General features: G+C 63.3%; 1 protein-coding gene across 3 annotated transcripts in view; it reads left to right on the top strand.

Annotated features, from left to right (window-relative positions):
- PDE4C (phosphodiesterase 4C) overlaps nucleotides 1–22,780 on the top strand; it is a 60,618-nt gene that overhangs the window by 22,186 nt on the left and 15,652 nt on the right. For 2 of the 3 annotated variants that reach the window (XM_039515930.1, XM_039515931.1), the window contains exons 2-6: nucleotides 15,821–16,012; nucleotides 16,638–16,674; nucleotides 17,443–17,516; nucleotides 17,824–17,873; nucleotides 20,385–20,497. In XM_039515930.1, coding sequence (XP_039371864.1) covers nucleotides 15,821–16,012; nucleotides 16,638–16,674; nucleotides 17,443–17,516; nucleotides 17,824–17,873; nucleotides 20,385–20,497 — 466 coding nt within the window. Of the gene's footprint in view, nucleotides 1–10,164; nucleotides 10,515–15,820; nucleotides 16,013–16,637; nucleotides 16,675–17,442; nucleotides 17,517–17,823; nucleotides 17,874–20,384; nucleotides 20,498–22,780 lie in introns of those variants that run through there. The other variant, XM_039515929.1, reaches the window with a different exon arrangement.

Here is a 22,780-nt window from a genome sequence, read left to right as displayed (position 1 = left end):
TGTGCTGCCTGCATGTCAGCACAGGGGACGTTTGGGCCTTTGACCCCGGCCACTCCCCTGCTTGGGATGCCCACTGGCATGTCCCACACAGAGTCTGGAGGGGCAGGTGGCAAGCGCTCCGGGAGGGGCATTGGTGCATCCCAAGGCCACTGCACCCACCCGGCGGGGGCCCAGCTATGGGGGTGGGGAGCTGCATCTGCCCACGTGAGGCAGGGGTTGGCCTGGTGAGTGAGCATGGAACAAGCCATGTGGCGGGCTGCACTCCTGGGCCACTGCTCCCTGGCGCCGGCCCACAGTCCCGGTGACATTTCCAGACAGGCTGCGTAAGGCAGCGTGTGATGCTGGCAGCACCATTCCATTCCTGGGATTTCTCTCCCCCACGACTCCCTGAGCTGGGGGGCGGGGTGCACACAGCCCCTCCTGCAGGAATGACGGCCCCAGAGCTGGCCGAGCAGGTCCTCTCGCACGGGGTCACGGGGCTGCCCTGCCTCCGGTGCAGGACGTGAGCAGCTGAGCCCTTTGCAATGGCAACAAGAGCTATTTATAGAGGAAACAAACCTCCCAGGCCGGCCGGCCGGCCCAGGGTGCAGACTGGCCGGTGAGCATCAAAGGAGCTAGCGTGGGACGGAAAATCTGTTTGAACTCAGTAACTACTCTCCTGGGAAAGGCGTGGTGTGCTGGGCCCCGGTGTGCCCCTGGCACCTCGGCAGCACGGCCCTTGGGCACCCCGGGCTCCCCAAGCTGTGCCAGCCTCTCCGTTGGCCTGTCTGTGCTGACACCTAGTGGCTCCGGGCTGCACCACATTCTTTGGGGCTGCACTGGTTTCCCGCTAACCTTACCTGGGTTTTTGAAAGAATAACTGGCCCCCCTTGGCCCAGCCGTGGGTCAGCCCCCTTTGCTCCCGTTTTATGACTGGGGGTCTGCCCCTGCTGCTGGCACGCAGCATGTCAGTAGCAGAATTGGGAACAGAACCCAGGAGTCCTGACAGACACCCAAACCGGTGCCCAGGTGATGGCACGGCCAGGCAGGCTCTTCAGCACACGGGGCACCTCGCAGACGTGGGTGCTGAACCTGCCCTGAAGTGAGGGCCCTGCTCGTTGGGTGGCACTTGCTGCTTTAGGGGCTCGGGGCTCCTAGCGGCTGCAGGGCACATGGCAAAGCCTCCGCCACCACTGGCCCTGCTCTCCCCCAGCACCCTCCCCGGGAGCCAGGTCCCTGCCTGGGTCCCAGCAGCAAGCCCTGAATACAGTGAATCCCCACTGGCACCTGACCCACGGCCTCCCTGCCAGGCAGCTGGGAACTGGCTGGCAGCAGCCTGAGTGCCACTGGCCCAGCCCTGGCTAAACAGATGCCAGGCAACCCACCCCACGCCACACTAGCCCCTTCCTCCCTCTGCTCTTCGCCTGCAGCAGGGGCCCTGGCCATTCACAGCGGAAATGGCTACCAGTCCCCGGCTCTGGATGCTGGTGCTGACGGCTCCCCTGTGGCTATGGTGAGTGGAGGTCCCTCATCTTCTGGCGGCCTCTCCCCACTCAGGGCTCGGCCCACATGAGGCCATGGCAGGACTTGGTCAGGCTCTTCGCAGGTCTGGGCCCTGTGGCTTTTTTTCAGCTGAGGTGCTCGTGCAGCTGGTGCGCGGTCTCTCTCGTTAGGCACTTCGTTTGGAGAGGGGGGCCCAGGCCCTTGGAATTAATGGAGATTTGCGGATCTTGTGGGAATGCCTTTGCTGCACTGCTAGGAAGCGAAGCCAGCCAGAGACCCAGCACTAAAATCTGAGGAGGCTCCCCTGTGCAGGTCCAGCCCTGCCCCACGCTTGGGGCCAGGGCTCACAGTGACGTTGCAGCCTGTTCCCTGGGGCTGCCGGTCTGTGGTGCATTCCTGCACCCAAACAGCCAGGGCTGTAGCCTGCCTTGCTGGGCCGTGCACTGTCCCAACGCAGCACAGCTGTTCCTGCTGGGCCCTCAGCATCACTCTCCTAAGACCAGATCTTCCAAGAAATTCTTGCTCTCGGGGAGAGGGGGCTTCTCCGTGGTTCTGAGTGGGAGCTGCTGGATGCTGCCCCTTGGGCCTGACTCCAGTGGTCCTGAGCCACCTGCAGCCTGTTGGTCTTCCCTGGGGGCAGTGGGTGCTCCGCCCCTGCACGCCAGGCCCTGGGTGGGGAGAGCTGGGAACCCCAGGCCAGGGGGCACTTTACCAGCCTGGGCATGAGGAGTTAGGTGGGGAGCAGCCTCTCAGATGGACAGGCCGACGGACAAACTCCTGCTGAGAGAGGAACCCGCCCCACAGGAGGTGCAATGGGAGATCCCAAGCCCCACGTCGCTCTGGACAGGAGGTGCCCAATGGTTCCTGGGCAGCTCCAGCCGTTGCATCCAGTGGCCGTTCTCTGGACCAGCTCTGCCCTGGGCGGCTCCCAGCGCCCCCAACGCCTCGCGGGGCCCGGCTCAGGCAGCTCCTGGGCCGGGGAGGGGCCTTGCTGCTGGAGCTCGCAGGCCGTGTAGATGGGAAGCAGGACACGGAGCAAGAACTCTGCTAGCAGCACCGCTGAGCTCCCTCTGTGACACCATGGCAGGTGGTAAGGGGCAGTGAGACCTTTGGCTTTTAAAGCACCTGCCTGTCAGTAAAGCAAAGCCATGGCGAAATAGCACCAGGGCTGTGGCTGGAGGCCAGGGATGTGGAGTCCTGGCTGGGCACCCACAGCACGAATGGTGGCTGCTCCAGGGAGCTCGGCAGAGCCTGAAACAGCCCCACATGTGGGGAGGGCTGAGTCCTGCAGGATCAGGTCAGCTCCAGTGAGAGAGAATGGTGCAGACGAGGTAACGGTGCCACTGCGGCCTCTCCGCTGTCTCGCCCGATTCCTTGCTGGGAGCCCACGGCGCAGCCTGGCAGCAGGAGGAGAGAAAGGGGTCTGGACCCTCCACCCCACAGATCACGAGTCCGGCCCCAGAGCCGGGGGCATTGGACAGATCAGTCTTCACCTGTCTCTGAGCGTCTGCGTCGCCCCCGGGCCACAACTTCAAACTTTGCTCGACAACCAGGAGGGGGAGAAATTTCTTGTTCTTTCTTCAGCGAGAGACTCCCCCACCCCAATCCCCTGACTCCAGCAGCGGGGGCAGCCAGGGAGACACCAAATATCATGAGCCTGACAAGGAAATCTGAGCTCCCATTGGCATACACAGGGAATCCCTCCTTCCGCAGGGAACAAGGGGGCTGCTGCAAGCGTCTCCAGAAGGGTCCGTGCCCCCTGCGGACTCTGGGGCCATTCTGCCAAGCCAGGGGCACTGATGCAGGGGATGTGGCAGCATTTTCCTCTGGCTGGAGAATAGCTTTGCCAGCTGGGGGTTTGCAGGCACAGTAGCCGTGGGCATGCAGTGACCTCCTTGGCCAGGGCTCTGGGCACAGCCCCAGCTGCCCACACTCACTGATCTCCCTGCCAAGGCTGGGCTGTTGGGTCAATCTCCGGTGCTGCTTTGGGCTCCGACACGCTGTGAATCGCACAAGCTGTTCGCCTGCCCGTGGCCCGGACGCGCTTCCCCTTCCAGCGCGTTTCACACGGGGGTTGTGTGTGCTGGGGCGGCGTCTGTGAGCCGGGAGTAGGGGAGGGCACCGGGGGGCATCGGAGGAGCATGTTCCTTAGGTGCTTCTGACCTGGCCCCAGCACATTCCTTTTGCACCTCTACAGCCCCAAGGATCAGCACCTGCCTGGCCTTACCCCGGCGCAGGGCCTGCCGCAATCATGCGCCTGGCTTCTCTTTCCCCTCAGTCTCTCCCCTCGCGGTCCAGCCATCTGCTCGGGAGCTTGGCTGTGTCAAGGACCGGCCCTGGAGGGGATCCTGCCCGAGAGGGACAGGGTCCGTGGGCATCGTCCCGATGCTGGGCCAGGAGGCTGAGGAGCGAATGGGAAGGGGGCTGCTGAAGGGTGAGCTACGCCTCTCAGCAGGGGCTGCCCGGCGCGGCCCGGCCCGGTTTCCTCGCCCGGGGCTGTGAAGCAGCCTGGCAGATGCGGCCAAGAGCTGCCCCTGCCTGATGGAGAGCAGTGGCGCCTGCTCTGCTTGCCCTTGGGAGCCAGAATTTCCTATTTAGGCGCGAATGCAGCAGTTTCTCTTGGCCCGGAACCAGGCTGCAAACTATGAGGCGCTTCTTGTTCCACCGTCATGGCGAGTGGCCGTGCTGGGAGGACACAGAATGTTACGGAGCCATTTCATCCGGGAGTAGGGTGACCAGATGTCCCGATTTTATAGGGACAGTCCCGATTTTTGGGGCTTTTTCTTATATAGGCTCCTACTAGTCCCCACCCCCGTCCCGATTTTTCACATGTTCTGTCTGGTCACCCTGTCCGGGAGCCTGGAACAAACCCGGGACCACCTGCTGGCTGCTGCTGGGGCAAGGCAAACACCTTCTCCCGTCCTCCCAGGGCTTCACCGGCACGGCCGAAGGGCCCCCAGAACCCTCTCTCTTCCCTGCCTCAGGTTCGCTGTCCTGGGTCCCTTTGCGGGGGGGGGGCGCTCATCTTTCTGGGCTTGGGGCCACTCGGCTCAGGGGTGGCTGAAGTTACTGGAGCTGCTGGCACCTGCATCTGGCTCCCGGGAGGATGCTGCCAGATGGCTGTCCCCCCCCCCCTCCCCGTCCGCAGGCACTCCTGCATGGGGTACATTCGGGAGGGAAAGGGGGGTGATGTTCGGGGTCCCTGTCCTCCCGGCCCATCTGTGTTTGGGAGGCCCGGGGCCCTGGGACGGAGCAGGGGCGAGCCAAATCAGCTACTATGGAGCCACAGCTGCAGCATCTCCGGGGCTCTCTGCGACGCACTCTGGCACCTGAGGGAGCTGTGGAAATCGGTCTCCTAGTAACACCCCCAGTACCTCTCTCCCACGGCGTCACCTGCAAAGCCCAGTGGGACGCCCCCACCCCGCACCCAGGCTGCTCTAGCAAGCAGTCCGGACTCCTGGGTTCCCAGCTCTGCTGCAGATCTTAACCCCTCTGCTTCACTCAGGAGAGCTGCTGCCACGTGCAGAGAGATGCTGAATGAAGCACTGGGGACGCTGGGCTGCAGGCCTGGGTCTGCAGAAGTGCAAAGTCTCGATGTTCTGAAATCAGACAGCTCAGTGGACCAGGAGAGCGCGGGGGGTTGGTGGTTTGCTCCGAGCTCTCATGTATTTAGGGGAGGAAAAACCTTCCTGTGCTGCCCGGCCAGGCACCTGCTGGCCTCACACTGCTGGGCCAGGACAGCCCCATCCCAGGCCAGCTCCAGGACGAGTGGGACAGACCCAGGGCGTAGGGCGAGGAACTGGAGTGACAAGTATCAAGGAGGAGCCCTGCCAGCAGGATGTATGAGCCAGGGGAATCGTCTCCCCAGAAAAGGGCTCGGAGCCCCTGTGCTGGAGACGTCTTGTAAGGATCCCGTTGGCCCCAGGGGGAGACCCAAGGCCGCCTCCATCGGGTACTGGCTGGGATTGTGCGGAGAGCAGAGGTGGGGGCCCATCCGCCAGGGAGAGCTCTCCCGCTCGGCCTGCTGCCCCCATGGGCTTCCTGCGAGGGGCAGGGGCCGCCTGGGCCCTGGCTCTAATTGCCTTCAGAACAAGGCAGATGAAAGCTGCATGGAGCCTCTTCAGCACCTCCCACCCCCGGCTGCGTGTCTGGGGCCGGCTGGCTCATGGAGGTCACTGAAGGTCGCATCTCAGCACGGCCGGGTGGATCAATGCTTGAATTGATTTGGGAGCCGCTCCAATGACGCACGTCCGCCCAGCACCAGGGCAGCTGGGATCCGGCCTGCAGCTGGGATGGGCAGTGCGGGGAGCCCGCGTTACCCCCCAGCCACCGTGGCTACCCTCTGTGTGAGGCTGGGCAGCACGGGCAGTGAGAACCGGGCCAGGTCTGGCCTGGGGTGAGCTCCAGATGAGAAGCTCCCTGCGGGGTGAGCTCGGCTCTGGGTCCAGGATGCTGCTGCAAGCCCAAGGGCTGCAGTCTCTACCCTTGGCACCGTGGTTCCCCATCAGCCTTGTGGCACGGGGCGGACATGGGCATGCAGGAAAGTGACTTGCCAGAGTGGCCGTCCCAGGCCCAGCGTGAGGACCCGCCACTGCTCCTGGGATTCCCCTGGCCGGGTGGCTTTCCTCCTTACTCTGCTCCCTTGGCCATGTCCTGGGGCCACGCACTTTCTCACGACACCATGGAAACAGAAGCCAGGCCAGAATCTGGCAGGGAGCAGATGGGAAAGTGGGAGCCGCAGGGGTGCTGGGCCAGGCCAGGAAACCTTCCTGACGTTTTCCCTGAGCGCGGTTCTGAGCGGCCCCGTTTCTGTCACAGCGGTGGCTTGGAAACCAGCTGGAGAAGGGGCAGGCGGGGAGAGGTGCCTGGCGGGACCTGTGCAGGCTCTGGTGGAGCACAGGCCGTGGGGATGGCTTCACCGTCACACAAGGCCGGGCCATGGGTCCTTAGCTCACCTTTTGTGCTGGTGGAAGGTGCTTGGCATGACTCTGTGGCCCCGAGTCTCTTCCACTGCTGGAGAAAGGAGAACGAGCTCAGAACTAACCCCCCTGCACCCCCCCCACCCCGCTGAGCACGTGGCTGTGAGGCAGCCGTGGGGATGCACTGAGTGGGGGTGCAGTCAGGTACCACGAGGAGCAGCCTGGCTTGGGGGGCTCTAACAGGAGCACAGTCTGCAATGTCCACACTGCAGATAAAAGTCGTGTTCGTAACCCCGTGAGCTATGCTGCAATTCAATGTGTGTCAGCCCCTGGAGCTGCTCTGATTAACTCCAGCTGCTCACCCGAGGGGACAGCTGAGGTGCCGTGTTTTCCCTGCTGTTCTAACCTGAGTTAGCTCACGTGGGTTACGAACACCCCTTTTATCTGCAGTGTGAATGTAGCCTGTGAATCCAGACAGCCCTCGGTCTATTTCTCAGAGCGCCTGCAGCTCCCTTTCCCGGGCGGGGAGACTGTCTGTGCCCAGCGTGCGTTGGTAAACGTGCCGCTCCAGTCAAACCCGTGCTGGTCCAGGGGCTCTTGCCAGCTCCATTCCTCGACGGAGGCGCACGCCTTCCTGCCTTGCCAGCACGGCGTGTTCTGCAGACAGCATCGGGCACACAGGAGTCTGCCTGGCATTCCAGAGACGTCTGCAGAAAGGCTGTCAGGAGGGGTCTGCCGGGACCATGAGCTGCTCCCAGAGTCCAGATGGGCACAGGACAGGGGATGCCCCCTCCTCCCTGCCATACCATTCACACTGGATGTGAAAGGCAGCTGTGCAGAGATTAAATACTCTCTGTGCTGAACTAGAGTGGGGATAACACCCAGCCCGGGGCTCCTGGCAGGTGCGGGTTGGTTTTTGCACCTACACATGGTTTGGGAGGTTAGAAGCCTTCAAACCACATACTGTCCCACCCCCCTGCCCCAGCGCTGGCTTCTAGCCTGTGGGAGGGACCCAGCCATTTGGAGCAAATATTACAGGGCTGGATTTTGCTCAGGGCCTAGACTCTGCCCTGGCTTCTTGGCTGGAAACATCCCAGGCAGTGTCCATGCCAGGAGCTGTGTGTGTCTGTGACGGGGGAGCAGAATGGGCCATGGGCAAAGGCACGAGCTGTGAGCTGGAGAGGGGGGCTCAGGCCCCTCTGCTCTGGCGGTCCCTTGGGGTTTGCTTGCACCTGTCTGCGTTTGGTTTCCCTTGTCGACGGACATAAGGGAATTCAGAGACATGCAGGAAAAGCTAAACAAACCCGTTAGCTGACAGCCCTGCAGCTCTGCTGGCTTGTGCCTGGGCCGATCAGAGCAGCCGCTAGCCAGGCCAAGGGGAGGAGACTCCTCCGGAGCACCCAGGTTCTGCAGAAAGTGGTGTGGTGCGTCAGCTGGGGACACTGTTTCCTTTGACCCAGGGCCCCAGTCTGGTGCGAATGCGACGCTGCCCTGCTGGGGATGCAGCCTTTCCCGTGAGTCGTGAAACTGACGCCCCGGCAGCACATGGCCATTAAAAACCCCAGTTCAGCTCATTAAATTCCCACCGTTTCTGTCTGCCCGTTTGACCCGCTGGAGTGACAGATGGCTCCTAGGGCGACTGGAAAGGGGAGTTCAGGGGAAGTCTTGTTTCTCTCTCCCCCGGGTGGCTGCTCGGCTGACGCTCCCCAGCACTGCCTGTCTCGAGCACCGGTGGTATCGCTGGCGGGCACAGCTCCGAGGGGAGCTCTCGCCCAGGAACACACCAGTGCAGCTGCCACTCTTGCCCAGTTTGGGGCCTCTCCTGGCGCTAGCACCTAATTCGCCTCGCAGAGCCCTGGAGGGCAGTTCTGCCTGCAGAGCCCTCCAGGGGTCTGGAGGAGGAGAACGGGCTGCGAGGCGCTGCTGCTACTGCTGCTGCAGTGAAGAACTGACAGGTGCATGGCCGGCCAGCCCTGCTCACTGACCCGACCCAGCTGCGTTCTGGGAAGGGCTGAGGTGCTCAGTCCCTCAGACCTTAGGAGCTGGGCTCCTACCGGGAAAGCCTGAGAGCCAAGCCCAGGGTGGGCAGAGGAGCTGCTTTCTTAGGGTGGTTTTGCCTAAAGAATTGCTTTGCGCCCTGTGGCCCGGCTCCAGGTCTGTGCGCCTGGGCTAGCTGGCCGGCCACTTGCCCTGGGGGAGAATGTGGACAGGTGATCAGCCCCAGGCACCGTGAGCAACCTGAGGCCAGGCTGGGGGGTGCTGCTGCTACAGCCTCACGGTCGTCCCTGTGTTTATCCTTCCAGCCCCCTGGGCGGCCGGGCCAGGCTGTTACCCCCTGGGCACATGGGAACTGAAGCACAGCGCCCAGGGTCCCAGGCAGAGCAGGGACTTGGACCCAGGTCATCAGGTGCTAGGCTGGGGTCCACCCACTCGCCCTGCTGAAGGACTGTTGGAAACATCAGCAGAAGCCAGACTTGTGTCTGTGTGAAATGCCAGGGAAAGGCCATAGGGCTTGGAAGCACCATTCTGCGCTGTGCCAAGGGTGCTGTCTGACCACGGCCCCCCGACACTGCTCCATGTCAGACCCTCCAGCGCAGCATCACCCCGTCACTTCGTGGGAACAGTCCCCCCACCCTAAGCAGCGTCAGCTGCGTCCACACACAGCGTTGGGCCGCTTCCGCTGCTGTGGTGGGGTAAAGGAGCAGCCCCTTGGCTCTGCAAAGCAGCGTGCAGCGAGCCCAGCAGGGCAGAGGGGTGAGAGGCCGGCTGGCCGGTGCGTAGGGCCCTGCGTGGGACTCGGGAGAGTGGGCGCAGGGCCCTGCTCTGTGAGCGTGGGCCAGCTGCTGATTCTGTCCGTGCTCCCTCCTGGGGCTCACAGCCCTGCCTCGGCCGGGGAGTGATGGGAAATGTGTCCCGTGCGGCGGGGGTCTCGGATGTGACGGTTGTGGGGGCTGGAGAGCGGGGCTGAGCGTCACTTCCCATTCCTGGACAGGCTCCGCTGCGGCTCTGGGGAAGGGGAGCGAAGGGCTGGGGTAGTGTTGTCTCACCCCGGGGGGGTGAAATCCTGCCTGTAGTCCCCTGGAGCTCCACATCCATGTCCGGACACGAACCGTGGGCACCCGCCTGGGGGAGGTGGATTTGCCTGTCACGGTCACCGGGGCAAGACGGCTGCCATGCCTGGAACCACGATGTCATGACCCTGCTGCCGGGTGGTATCCAGCCCCCATGTCCCCAGCACGGCCCCAGCTACCCTGCTTCTCCAGGGGGCCCCCCTAGGTCTTGTGTTAACTCCTCGCCTGCTGGTTCCAAGAGTGGGTCTGCCCAGCTGCCAGCTCTGCTGCCTGCACCCCGGCACACTGGTTCCTGGGGCACGAGGCAGCCTGTGCCAGCCGTGCCCCGGGGGCGCGCCAGGGAGAGGCCGGGCCCGTGGGCAGGAGCCAGCAGGGCACATGCTGGGCTGGAAGGAGTTAAAGGGAAATATTTGCAGAGAGCTGAACGTGCCAGCTGGCCCCTCCCTCCTCGCCCCAGTGACATCACGGTGGAGCTGGCTGTGAGCTGGGCTGCAGAGGGTCCTGTACCGGTTGCTGGCAGGGGGGAGGAACTTCTGGGGCAGAGCAAGGCAGCCACCGGAGCCTGCAGCCGGCCTGGGGGAGCAGGCAGCGTGGAGCGGGGACACGCAGGGAGAGCCAGCCATGGCTGTGTGGAGCCGCTTCGTGGGAGCAGCGAGGCAGAGAGGAGCTGGGCGCAGCATGGCGAGGTGCCCATGCCAAGCCCACCACAGAGCCCCCTAGACCTCGGGGTGCAGCAGACGGCGCCGTGGGGAGCTGGCCGTGGACGCAGTGAGAGCGGTGCCGCAGGGCGGCCCATGGGAGGCTCGGGCCAGGCCCCCACGCTGAGCTCGCTGGAGGAGAAGACTCGCCCTCCCTGCAGGTGTGGAGGGGCCCGGGCCTGCTGGCGTGAGAGCAGCTGGAGGGCACGGGACAGGATGAGCCTGCCCACAAGCCGTGGCTCCGTGGCCCTGGCAGACTGTGCTCTTATGGTCTGCAACGGCTACCTGGCCGGCTCGCCCCGCGCCGTCAACCGGCCCATCGACATCGTGCAGAAGCACAGACGGTAACTGCGCCGCTCGCCGCGTGGCCACTGCTCCCCGGTGGAAGGGGTCAAATCCCAGGGCCAGCCCAGCTCGGGCGCTGGCTGCCGACACTGCCAGCCCACAGACCTTAGTGCCGGCTCCAGCGATGAGCTGGGTGCGAAAGAACCAGCCTGGGGACCCCACTGCTTGTTGGCTTTGGGGCTGGAGCCTGCTGCCTCGGCGCGCCCTGTAATGCCAAGGGGTCCAACCCCCGTGGCTCCCTCTGGCTCTGCTGGGGACAATCCCTCGCTCCAGCCCCTCCTGGGACTGGTGGGGCAAGGAAGCAGAGTGGGGGCTGGCTGCCCTTTAGCGGGCTCTGGGCGCGTTCAGAGGGGAGAAGGCGCAGGGGGTAACGTGTGTCGAGGGCTCTGCACCCAGCTCCCCCAGCCAGGTGTGACCTGGAGTGTGTGGGGGGGGGGAGGTAGGGAGACATGCTGCTGCAGAGAGGAGGAAGGTTCCTCTGGGGGGGTGGAGGGGCCGGGCAGTGGTTGCTGGGTGGGGCCAGAGCAGGGCGTCTGGGCACGTTTACAGCCCTGGAGAGCAACTAGCAGGCACGGGCAGGACATGGCCTCCCTGGCCTTCCCCACCCGAGCTGCAGCAAAGCCCATCCCCTGACCCTGCTTGCTCAGCCCCACATCCTGCGACTGGTTGCTGGGACTTGCCGGCTGCCTTTCCACATGCCCCTGGCTAGTGCCATGGGAACGCTGCAGGCTGAAGGGAGCCGGGGTGGGGAGCAGGCCTGGCTGGAGGCCCCGTTAGTGGCAGAGGATTCCCAGGGGTGATCAGCGTGCTGGGCTGGGGCACGCTGGGCCTGTGCCATGGAGTCCTGCACTGCACACCTCTGAGGAGGCAGGGACTGAAGGTCCAGCCGGTGTCTCAGAGCCATGGGAAGCCAGGTTGCTGGGGAGGGCAGGTGGGGTTATGCCTTCACCGAGGGGCGCGCTCCCATCAGGCGAATGTCTCCACGGGGGACAGAGCCCAGATTTCCCCCTGTGCTATCTCTAGGACTGGATTAAAGTGAAATGGGGCCTCCAGTCCCCCCCCATGGTCAGCGCCATGGACGGGGGGCAGGCCATGTGGTGGCTTTCTCCTGCCAGTGGCTCTCTGACACGCCCTGGCATCTGTGGGGCTTGTCACCCGAGGGGATGTGTGCGCTCCGGGAGGGGAGAGGCTCATTAGAGCTACTGTCATTTCTGTATGTGCTGCGAGCGGCAGGAGCCCCCCACAGACACGCCCAGCTCCCGCCCCAGACTGCCCAGTGCAGCTCGGCTGGAAGGGCTGGCGTGGGGCGCCGGCTGGGGCCGCGAGTCCTGCACCTGTCCCTTCATAGCAACCTCCGGCTGGGAGCCACTCGAGAGGTCACCAATCCCAGCCCCCTGTGCTGAGCCTGGACCTAGTAAACCCAGACCCGCCCTGACAGGGGCTTGTCCTGCCTGGTCCTAAAACCCTCCGGAGACGGGGACTCCACCACCTGCCTGGGGAGCCTGTTCCAGAGCTCAACTCCCGGCCTTAGAAAGCGTTTCCTCATTTCTAAGCCAAATCTCCCGGGCTGCAGCCTGGGCCCCCACCTGCAGTGGACACACAGATCAATTGGCCACATCCTGGTTAGATCAGCCCTTCACGGATTTGCAGACTGTCACCAGGTCCCACCTCTGCCTGCTCTTCTCCAGACCAAACCTGCCCCGTTTCGTAACCTTTCCTCACCGGTCAGGTTTTCTGAACATTAGCGGTTTTGTTGCTCTCCTCTGGACTCTCTCCAGTTTGTCCACATCTTTCCTAAAGCGCAGCACCCAGAACTGGACACAAGACTCAGCTGAGGCCTCGCCAGAGCCCAGCACAGCGGGACAGTGACCTCCCGTCTTGCCTGTTAATACGCCCCAGAAGATCAGCCTTTTTTGCAGCTGCATCATATTGTTGACTCTGATTCATTTGTGGTCTGCTGTAACTCCCGGATCCTTTTCAGCAGCGCTCCCACCTAGCCAGTTACGCCCCGGGTTGTAGCTGTGCATTTGATTTGTCCTTCCTAAGTGACACACTTGGCACTTGTCTTTACTGAATTTCATCTTGTTGAATTCAGACCAATTCTTCAGTTTTTCCAAGTTGTTTTGAATTGTAACCCTGTCCTCCTAAGTGCTTGCAACCCCTCCCAGCTGGGGCTCAGCTGCAAATCTTATCAGCACACTCCCCGAGCCGCTATTGCTTTGTGGAAGCGACGGAGTCAAGGGCTTTTTCCATTGACAAATCAGTAAATTCTGTATCGCCGGCAGAGCAGGAGCTGGGCCTTCTCTTCTGCTGCTCCCTGACACCCCCCCCCCCCCGCTCCTCAGCAATTCTCAGCCCATCCTGGGGCCCCCTCCATCTCCCACTCCACGCTGCCGTTTCCACCTCCCGGCATCCACTTGGAAGTGGCAGGCGTCCTGCAAGGAGGACAAGCAGCTCAGGCCAAAGCAAATAACTCCATTGTCAGTGTCCAGGAAATGGCCGTGCTGCTGAAAAGCAGCCCCGGGCCTTGGCATTGCACCGTCGAGGGGGTGGGGATGGTTCCCGGCTCAGCTCCCCAGCGGGGGCTGCGTTTCCATATGCAGCTGGAGCCATAAACAAGGGTGGGTTCCACCCAAGCATGGGAACTGGAGTGGGGCTTGCCTGGAGGACGCATTGGGAGTAACGGGGTGATGGTAAGGAAGGTGGGGATGTGCTTCCCAGCACTGAGATGTTAGCAAGTGGGACCGAGTGAGAGCTCGGGGACTCGGCACAGCCGAAAAAACCTGCGAATGCCAGAAACTGCAGCAGACCAACCTGTCCTCAGCTCTTGGTCCCAGGGAGCAGTAGCGGGAGAGAGGCCCAGCTGGCTGGTTCAGCCCCCCTCGGTCACCCAGCTCCGTGGAGGGGCCATGCTGTGCAGGGGGTGGGTGCCAGGAAGGCTGCTAGCCTGTTTCGGGATCTCTCTGTAGTTCTACAAAGGTGTGCCAGGCGCTGTACGGTGCTGGGCTGGGGAGGGAGCCGGACCAGGGATGGCTGTTAATATTTATGGGAGCGTTGCAGGACTGTTTTCACTGCCGGGCAAATCTGAGCTGGGCAGGCTGCAAGCCGGGACGCTTCAGACAGGCTGCAGCCCAGTACCCTGGCCTCAGGGCTGAGCCAAACAAACCCAGCCGGAACTCACCAGCTCCCACATTACCAAGGGGGAGCTGCTGCCCGGCTCCCTGCCTCTCCTTGGCCAGCCAGTGTGGGGCGTGCACCAGCCCTCTGGATGGTCCATGGTTCGGCCAAGCCCATTGCTCCCTTCCCCGCCCCGGCTGTGACCTTCCTGCAGGGCAGGAGGCAAGTGCCCTGATTAGCCGCGCTGGGCCAGTCGATGGGAACGGGGGCGCCTGTTTCCATCCCAAAGTGGGAGCAGCAGCTGCTGCTGGAAAATCCTATTGAGCAGCTGTTAGAGCAGCACTCGGCTGCGCTGGCCTCTTCTTCCCAAGGTCGGCTCAGCTGCCGCAGGTGGCTCCAGCACTGGGGGATGCGCTGGTCCAGTGGTGTGGCTTGGGCAGCACTACCAGGGCCACTGTCTTTGATCAGGCGGGGGCAGAGCCGGAGCTAGCAGCACTGAGCCCCTAATTGGTGGTGACCTGTGGGTCGGGTCCCTGCACCGTCCACAGAGCCTGGCTCTTGGCAGCTGTCCCTAGCAGGGATCGTGCAGCCTGGCGCCCAGCCTGCAGGGCTGCCGGGAGTGTCTCCATGGAGCGGGGTTTGGACCGGGCCCTTGGAGAGCTGCCTTCTGCAGGGGGCTTGTTCATGAGCGGTGGGTGAATATCGCTACCTCTGTTACACAAACAGGGAAACTGAGGCAGGAGGTGGCCTAGCGAGTCAGTGGTAGAGCTTGCAGTAGGACCCAGGAGTCCTGGCTTCCAGGCCCCTGCTCTGTGCACTTGACTGCATTTCATTCCCTCTTGCTACACGTGCACTAGACGAAAGCCGTGTCTGGCTACACGGAGCCCTTCCTGGCCTCCCCACCAGCCTGAGCTGCCCCAGCACGGCTCATAGCCCTGCGCTAGGGGGTGGCAGCAGTGCTGGCTGCTGGCCGAGTGCAGGAATCCGGGTAGATGAGGCTCAGGCAGGGGGGAGCAGCACGTAGCAGGCCCAGGGGCCAGGCCTGAAAGAACCTGCCCATTCAGCAAGGCACAGGCCTTGGCACCGTCCCCCAGCGTCACTGCATGGTCCAGATCTGCACCCACCCCACTGCTGCTCCCACAGCCAGGACCCCACTCCCCTCAGATGAGAACAATCCGTTTCCTCTGCCAGAGCGGATCCCACCGCCTGAGGTGGGCAGGATGCCTGCCTTGCCCCAGGGGGCCCAGAGATGGGCCAGTGGCAGTAGGGCTGGGAGGTTGCAGTGCTATGGGGGGTAAGGGGTCGGTGGGGCACTGCAGGGGCTGGGCCTGGAGCTCTTAGCCCCATGTGTCTGGGCCTGGTGCTGGGGGGCAGGCGTGGGGCTGGGCGTGCTGGGGTGGAGTAGGGGTGTGACAAACCGGGGTGCTATGCAATTGTATGGTTACACTCGAGAGCTAGGGCTGGCCACAGCAGGGCCGGCTTTAGGCCGATCCCCCCGATTCTCTGGAATCGGGCCCCACGCCTAAGAGGGCCCCGTGCCAGGGCCCCACGCCTTAGGCACCTTTTTAATTTTTTTTTACTCACCCGGCAGCAGGGGATCCACTCCGGGGGTCTTCAGCGGCATTTTGGGGGTGGGGGGTCCTTCAGTGCCATGGAAGACCCGGAGCGGACCCCCCGCCGCCGAAGCCCCGCCGAAGCCCCGGACTGCCGCCGGGTATTCGAATTGGGCCCCACAGTTCATAAAGCCGGCCCTGGCCCACAGCATCTCGTTGCCGTGGGGGTCGCCCACCATGGGGGTCTCACCCACAGAGCCAGCAGCAAGCAGGCGTTGTGCCAGTCACCCCAGCGTGCCTGGCTGCCTGTGGGGCAAGGCTGGGTCTGCCCCACAGCCCTGTCCTCTGACTGCAGAGTGACGCAGGAGTCTGGGCTGTAGCTGTTCAGAAACCCCTTTCCCTGCCCCTTATCAGGCCTTCCATTGGCCTGCGCAGCATAGCCTGTGCCCACGTTCCCTCCCCTTGCTCCGGCTCCTGGCCTGGCCCGTGTGCACTGAGCGGGGTTCAGAGCTGAGAGAAATTAGCCAGGAGTGTCCCAGAGCAGCCCGCACGGGGCAAGGCGGTGTGGGCCCACGGCAGGCTCTGGCTCTCCGCCTCCCCTCTCCTGAGCATTTCCTCCTTCCCTCTCTCTGCAGCTTTGACATTGAAAATGGCCTTTCATCGGGGAGGAGCCCGCTGGACCCCCAAGCCAGCCCCGGCTCCGGGCTGGTCCTGCAGGGGAACGTGCCTCACAGCCAGCGGCGAGAGTCCTTCCTCTACCGCTCCGACAGCGACTATGATCTGTCTCCCAAAGCCATGTCCCGGAACTCCTCCATCACCAGCGACCTGTAAGCACCAGCCCTGCCTCGGGCCCGTGCAGCCCCTCGCTGCGGGGAATTCGCCCTGGGCTGGCAGGCCAAGGCACCCGGCCAAGGGCCAAAGCGGGACTGGAGCAGGCCCTAGCCCTTGTGTGGGCCCTGTGCCCACAGGGAATCAGTCTGTCCGTCTTTAGTCCAGCCAGACAAAGCTGAAATCTTCAGGTCTGGTGCCCTCGTCCTATGGAGCTGGGAGGGGAGCTCAGCAGTGTGGGCCTGGCGCTGAAGGGAGCAGAGGCACCGGGGCACCGGCTGTAGCTGTGGAACAGGGCTAGGGAACAGCGGGAGCTGGAATTGCATTGCTCGGGGGCATCGTGCCAAGGGACACCAGCGTAACTCAGGGGCCAGGCACCACAGCTTGGGCCCGCTCAGCAGCCAGGCCGGCCCCAGCTGGGCACCCCAGACTCACAGCTCGCATGTCTGGTCTCCCTTGAGTAGGGTGGAACCTGTCCTGGGCAGAGGGTGGTTCCATGTCAGCACATCACTCACCCCCTAATTTGTGGTGCCCAGGCCCTGGGCCAGCCCTGTGCATGGGGTGCCCGCCCAGCCCCTCCCTCACTGCCCTCTCGGGGCCTCATGTGCCGTTTTGCCCTTGCAGGCATGGAGAAGACATGATCGTCACGCCCTTCGCGCAGGTAGGGTCTCCTCTGCCCTGGCTCGCCTGGCCTGGCCTCAAGCTGGGGCAGTTGGGAATCGCTCTGGAGTTGGATCTAAGCCAAGTGCAAACCCCATGCTCCCCACAGACAGGCCCGTCTCCATCCAGCACCCACCACGTCTTACCGCCACTGTACTGGCCCCCTACGCTGCCATAGACACGTGTGCCTGGAGGCCAGACAGCTTGGGGCACCGGCGTGCCAGGCACTGCACAAACACACAGCAAACGTCCGTCCCTGTGTTGAACGGCTCCCGCTAGGGAAAACTCTGTCTCCTGCATAATGGGTCCCAGCCGCTGAGTCCGGCACTCTGGGAAGGGAGTATCCAGACAGACAGGACAGAATGACGGGCACAGCACAGAGCATACATCCACCCCATCCAAACACCAGCCTCTCCCGCACCCCCCATCCTGGCACACGCTTCCAGAGCTCAGAAAGGCCGTTGGGACATCCCCTGTCCTCTCCGCCTCCACCCACCTCCCAGGCCTGGGGCAGATCCTGCCTGTGAGCTCTGGCACTGCACCCCGCACTTCCCCCGTAAGGGGCTGCTGCTCCTGCCATCGGTGTGGGGTGGACTGTGAATTCCAGTCTGAGTTCTGACTCCAGGGTAAGTCTCCGATTCCAGGCTCCCAGCCATGGGGCTCTCGGATGTAGCTCCCCTGGAGTACTGCTGAGCTGTCTGGCCCCAGGCCCGCACCCAGGATCTTTCTTGTGCTGCTTGCACTCAGCAGCTGCGTTCCTCTCCCACAGGTCCTGGCCAGCCTGCGCACTGTCAGGAGCAACTTTGCCATGCTGACGCACCTGCAGGACCGCGTGGCTAGCAAGTGAGTGGGGAGCAGCCAGCAGCAGAGGGGTTTGAACATGCATGCTGGGGGGCCCATCCCAAGGGGCGAGGCCCCAAGGGCAAGTAGGGAGGATCCCTCAGATCCAAGAGCACAGAGCAAACGCTCCGGGGACAATGGGCTGGGAAGGGGAGATGGGGGAGAATCTGATTCCCGTGTACACAGCAGAAGCTGCTTCCCAGTGTATGGGCGGGTGGGGAGCTGGCCTTGGGGAGGGGACTGTGTGTTTGAGTCAGGTGCACCCCAGCAGTGCCACGCTCAGCCGCTGCCTGTCCCACGTGTCTTGCAGGAGAACTTCTAGCAGCAACCCGCCATCTGTGTGCAAGGCCAGCCTGTCGGGTAAGTTCCCTGCGGGGCCAGGCTCACTGCAGCGACAGACCCACCGCAGGGCGCAGGCGGCTCACATGGGGGCAGCCGGCAGCAGCTGGTTGGAGCTGACGGGAGGGTGAGATGGACCCTCCCTAGGATTCTCTCTCCCAACTGGCCTCCCACCAGGATCCCTCTCTCCCAGCCCCATCAGAGCCGAGGCCCTGGGTTCCCCTGCAGGATGGACGTGACTCTCCGGCCTCAGCCATCAGCCACCTGCCCTGCTGAGCCTGAGGCTGGGATGTCAGAGCAGCTGCCTGCTGTCCAGTGCCAGGGCTGCAGCTTGCCTTGGTACTGGGACATCAGCCTGGTGAGAACGGTGGACGTGGGCATGTCATCTGCTCAGGCGCCCAAAGCAACTCCACTTGCTCCCAGCTCGCAGGCCTGGCAGCTCCCAGGAGATGGGGCCTCCCGTGGCCAGAGGCCTGTGGGAATGAAGCTCCCCTCGCTCTCCCCAGCCCGGTCCCCCAAGGGGTGAGCGTGCCGGGGCTCTGGCACGGCCCCTCCTGATCCATGTCGGGTTTTTGCCTGCTCCCTCCTGCCTGGCTCCTCTTCATGCCGAAGCAAGGATGGAAAGTCTCCTATTGACGTCAGACGTTCCATTAATAAAACTCTCTGCTCGTGTCTCCAGGCCTGAGTTCCAGCCCCGGCGGGAGGCCTGCCCCTGCTTCCTCTGACCCCAGCCAACCCGCAACACACAAACAAACCCGACTGCAGCTGGCTTCAGCCTGGGGTGTGAGCATGGGGGGTGCTGATGCCATGGGGGGCCAGAGGGGCACCCCTCAGCCAGCCACTGGGGAACCTGGGCGCCTTTGGGTGGAAGCAGGGCATAAACGCCCTTATCCCACAGCCTGGCAGCCCTGCAGAAGTCTGTGCCCCGTTGAAAGGCCGAGCACTTCTCGAGGCTGGCCTGGCCTTACTGGGTAGGGCAGGGGGCCTGGGCATCGCCCTCCCGGGCGGCTGGATGGGAGGGTGTCCCAGGACATCTCTGCTATAAGGTGGGGCTGCTGTCTGGGGCAGGGCCATAAGACCCAGTATAGGGCCCGACCCTGGCAGGGGGGCCTGTGCCTGTTGGCTTCCTGCCTGGACGTGGGGCCCAGCCCCATGTGCCTTGGGGCATCAACGCCCACCCGAGCTGGCCAGGGGACTGTGATGACACAAGTCTCTCGAGATCCAGTGGCGGAAGTTGCAACTAGCCCAGTTCAGACTGGGAATAAGGTGCAATGAACGGAATTAGCCATGGGCTGTGCTGGGGTCTCCCTCAAGAGGGATGGCTTTTCTGAAAGCTACAGCCTGGCTCCAACCGGCCTTAATTCAGGGCAGGTGGTCAGACAATCACATCCCCTCTGCCCTCAGAACCTAGCTAGCAGGGCGGGCCAGGGACATTCACCCCAGGGGCCAGGCCTGCGATACCTGCTGCCCAGAGGAAACGGCAGCTTGGCCAAGCCACACCGTTCCCCCGACTCCTGGGGTGTGCAGTGTGGCCAGTGCTTGGAAACACCAGCCACGTGGGCCTGGAAAACCCTGTTGTTTCATGGCAGAAAGTGCAGCAATTCCCCCCGCCAGGCTGGGGTTCGGCTCCCCCTCAGCTCTGTGCCACCAGGCCCCGCGGTGGTGCCAGGGTCAGATTCTTGGACAGGCTCACAGCAGTGTCTGGGTCCTGGCACCGCCCCACTGGGGCTTGGGGCAGTCCCAGCTGCAGGGCCGCCCAGAGGATTCAGGGGGCCTGGGGCAAAGCAATTTCGGGGGCCCCTGCAATATTATAGAATACTATATTCTCGTGGGGGCCCCTGTGGGGCCCGGGGCCTGGCCCACTTGTCCCCCCCCTCTGGGCGGCCCTTCAGCTCCAGGGCAGTTCTAGGGACGATGCCTCTCACAAGCTCTGGTGTTAGAGGCCGGGTGATTGCCTGGGCCCCGGGCAGGAATCGCCTGGTAGCCGGTGCCTGCTGCAGCCCGGGGAGCAGAGCTACCTTCTCGAGCCCCTGTGGACATCGTTATCATGTCTGACCCCAAATCGCCCCACAGCCCCGGTCCTGCACCTCCCTTGGCACCGAACCCGTCAGGCTCACCCTCCTGCTGTCGCCATGGCAACACAACAAATGGCTGCAACTTCCACCTGATATTTGCTATTTGTGCTTTATGTAACGAGCCGGCCCTGCGAGCCCCCCCGGCTTGGCTTCCCCTCCAGCCACATGCGGCCGGCCGGCAGGCTGAGCGCAGCACGGCTCCGGCTGGACAGGGCAGAGCAGGCCAGGCAGAGGGAGAGAGAACTTCGGGGCGACAGGCTGCTACGCTCTCCGGGCACCAGCCTGTGAAGCGAAGGCACCTCGGGGCCCAAGCTTTAAATGCTGGGAGCAGAGCGGCTGCAGTGCACGGCCCAGGGGGCACGGGCGTGATGCTGAGCCCCTGGGGCGTGCTGACATGGCCTCCAGCCAGCCAGCCAGCGAGCACCCTCCCCAATGCCGCCTGCTTCTCTGTCCGCAGAGGATGCCTGTCAGAAGCTGGCAATCGAGACCCTGGAAGAGCTGGACTGGTGCTTGGACCAGCTGGAGACCCTGCAGACCAGGCATTCTGTCAGTGAGATGGCCTCCAACAAGGTAAGAGACGTAGCAGCTCCTCATGGGAGCATGCGACCCCTTCAGACCCTGACAGGCAACAGAGATGCTGCTCCTGTCTATAAACCCCCACCCAGCCGTCCTGTGGGCCACCGCTGTGCAGAGAGAGCCGGTGGACAGTCCCAAGGACCCAGGGCCACGCCTCATCCTGCAGAGCCTGGATGCAGGGGGTTGCACTCCTCTGCCCCCCCCCCAGGAATGCAGCCTGCTCTGGGCTGGAGTGTGGCAGCTGTTTGACACACAGCGATGGCACACAGCAGGTCAGGACAGGAAGTGGAGAACACTCTAGCCAGCTGACATGGACCAGAACGGTGGGGCTGGCACCTGCCGCTGGGTGCTTGGCAGATTATGGCCAACACTGTCAGCAGAAGCTGCTGGTTTAGGTACCTCTGGGTTTGGTAGCTGAGTTCCAGCAGAGTCCAAGGCAGCTACGGGTGAGTAGCCCTCTGGAAACCTGGCTCCAGGCAACTCCTGCGGGCGGGGCCCGACTCAGCATAGGTGCCTGCTGCTGCTCTGTGTGTCTCAGTAGTGCCCAGGTGCCCCAGTCGCTGGCCACAACCCATTGTGCTGGGCGCTGCACAACCCCAGAGCAGAGAGACGCTGCCCCACGTGACAGTGATGCTACCGGGCGCACCCCAGCGCTGTACTCGGCCTCATTGCCCCCTGTGCGTGTACGGATAGGGGGCATGTGGTAACATTCCACCACCAGACACCGTGTGTGGCCAGGGGTGCGCTCCCTCTGGGGTGGAGCGCAGGGGCTCCTGGCTGCTTCCCAGCCCTTGACCAGAGTGGCAAGCAGCAGGCTCAGCAAGTTGCTCAGCTCTGGGATTCCCATCGCAGCCTGAGCTCAGGAATTACATTCCCCATTCCAGGGCTCTTCTCTGACCGAGGCAAGTCAGGTTCTGCACTGACACATTCTTCGCTCCCGGATCAGATTTGCCTTTGGGGGGCAATGGCTAACGGGGTCCTTCTGTGACAGTGAGCCCCACTCGGAGGGCTGGGCGTTGCTGCTCCACTCGCTGGCTGCAGGCCCAGGCGGGCCGAGGGAGGCGTTAGGGTGTAGTCAGATTTATGGTTCTTACTTGGAGTGTGTGGGCTCTGGTGCCCTTCTCATCGGGTTCAACACACAAGGGCTGCCCATACCCCCAGCCCCACCCCAACCCGCTCGCGCCGCAGCAGCCAGCGAGAATCTGGGCTGTGCAGTGGGCCAGGAAGGTTAAACCTGGGCTCTGGCAAACCAAACGGGGCGTGAGTGCCAAACCCGCGCGAATGCCCTGCCCAAAGCTCCTGGCCCTCTCTGGCGAGGGGTCTCAGCTGTAGGCCCTGCTGCCCTGAGCTGTGGCGTCCTGGCACAGGGAGAATGTGTCTCAGGGAACCAGGTCCCGAACCATCGAGCGAGGGCTCAGAGCTTAACACCAACACCTTGGGAGCCAGCCCAACCCCTAGAGTGCTGGTCTAATGCCTCCGCCTCAGCGCAGACTGCAGCCCTCGGCACTAGCTTCAGCCTGCAGCTTCAGCCAGGCCTTCACACTCAGTCACCAGGGTGTGCCGAGCAACCCAGGAAGAGCCAAAGGGCTGCCCCTGCTTTGTGGAGAGAGGGGAGCACCAGGGCGGTGCAGGTGCATAGTCACTAGGGCCTTGTCGGCACTGGCAAGAACGGCACCGGAATTCCCCAGGGCGGCAATGGAGGAAGTGTGGCCGCATGGCTAAGGCACTGCGGTGGGAGTCGGGGGAGCTAGGCTCAGTTCCCAGCTATCGCTCTGACTCCCTGGGTGACTTTGGGCAACTTCCTGGATCTCTCCGTGCCTGAGTTCACCACCTGTGAATGGGAACAACGATGCTGCCCTGCCTGCAGCGGGGCCGGGAAGATAGGCCCATGGACACTTCGGAGGTGCTCAGATTCTTCTGACGTGCGTAGCCAGGCTCAGGTGCTCTGAAAGCTGCCTAGTCCTGCCTGGAGAGGGTTGGATGTTGTCTCCACTGTCGTCCTGGAACTCGTGAGGCGGAAAATCCTGCTCTCCTCCGGAGGGACCTGCCTGGCCAATTGCTCTTGCAGAAGCCAAGCCCACGAGCGATTTGGTTCCTGGCCTTCCGCTCTGACGAATGTTTGGAGCGCAATAGAAGGCAGCGGAGATACTCATGTGTGATCAGCGCCAAGTTCTCGGCTCACGTCACCCGCTCCTTCCTTCCTGTTGTTGTGCAGATGTTGCTGCGGCAGCACGTGCTGCACAGCTCAATCTGCACCTCGGCTTCTTCTCCAGCTCA

The sequence above is a fragment of the Mauremys reevesii genome, linkage group 26, assembly GCF_016161935.1.
Source record: "Mauremys reevesii isolate NIE-2019 linkage group 26, ASM1616193v1, whole genome shotgun sequence".
NCBI classification, from domain to species: Eukaryota; Metazoa; Chordata; order Testudines; family Geoemydidae; genus Mauremys; species Mauremys reevesii.
Note: the sequence above shows the minus strand (reverse complement) of the source record. Positions and strands in the feature narration are given on the sequence as shown.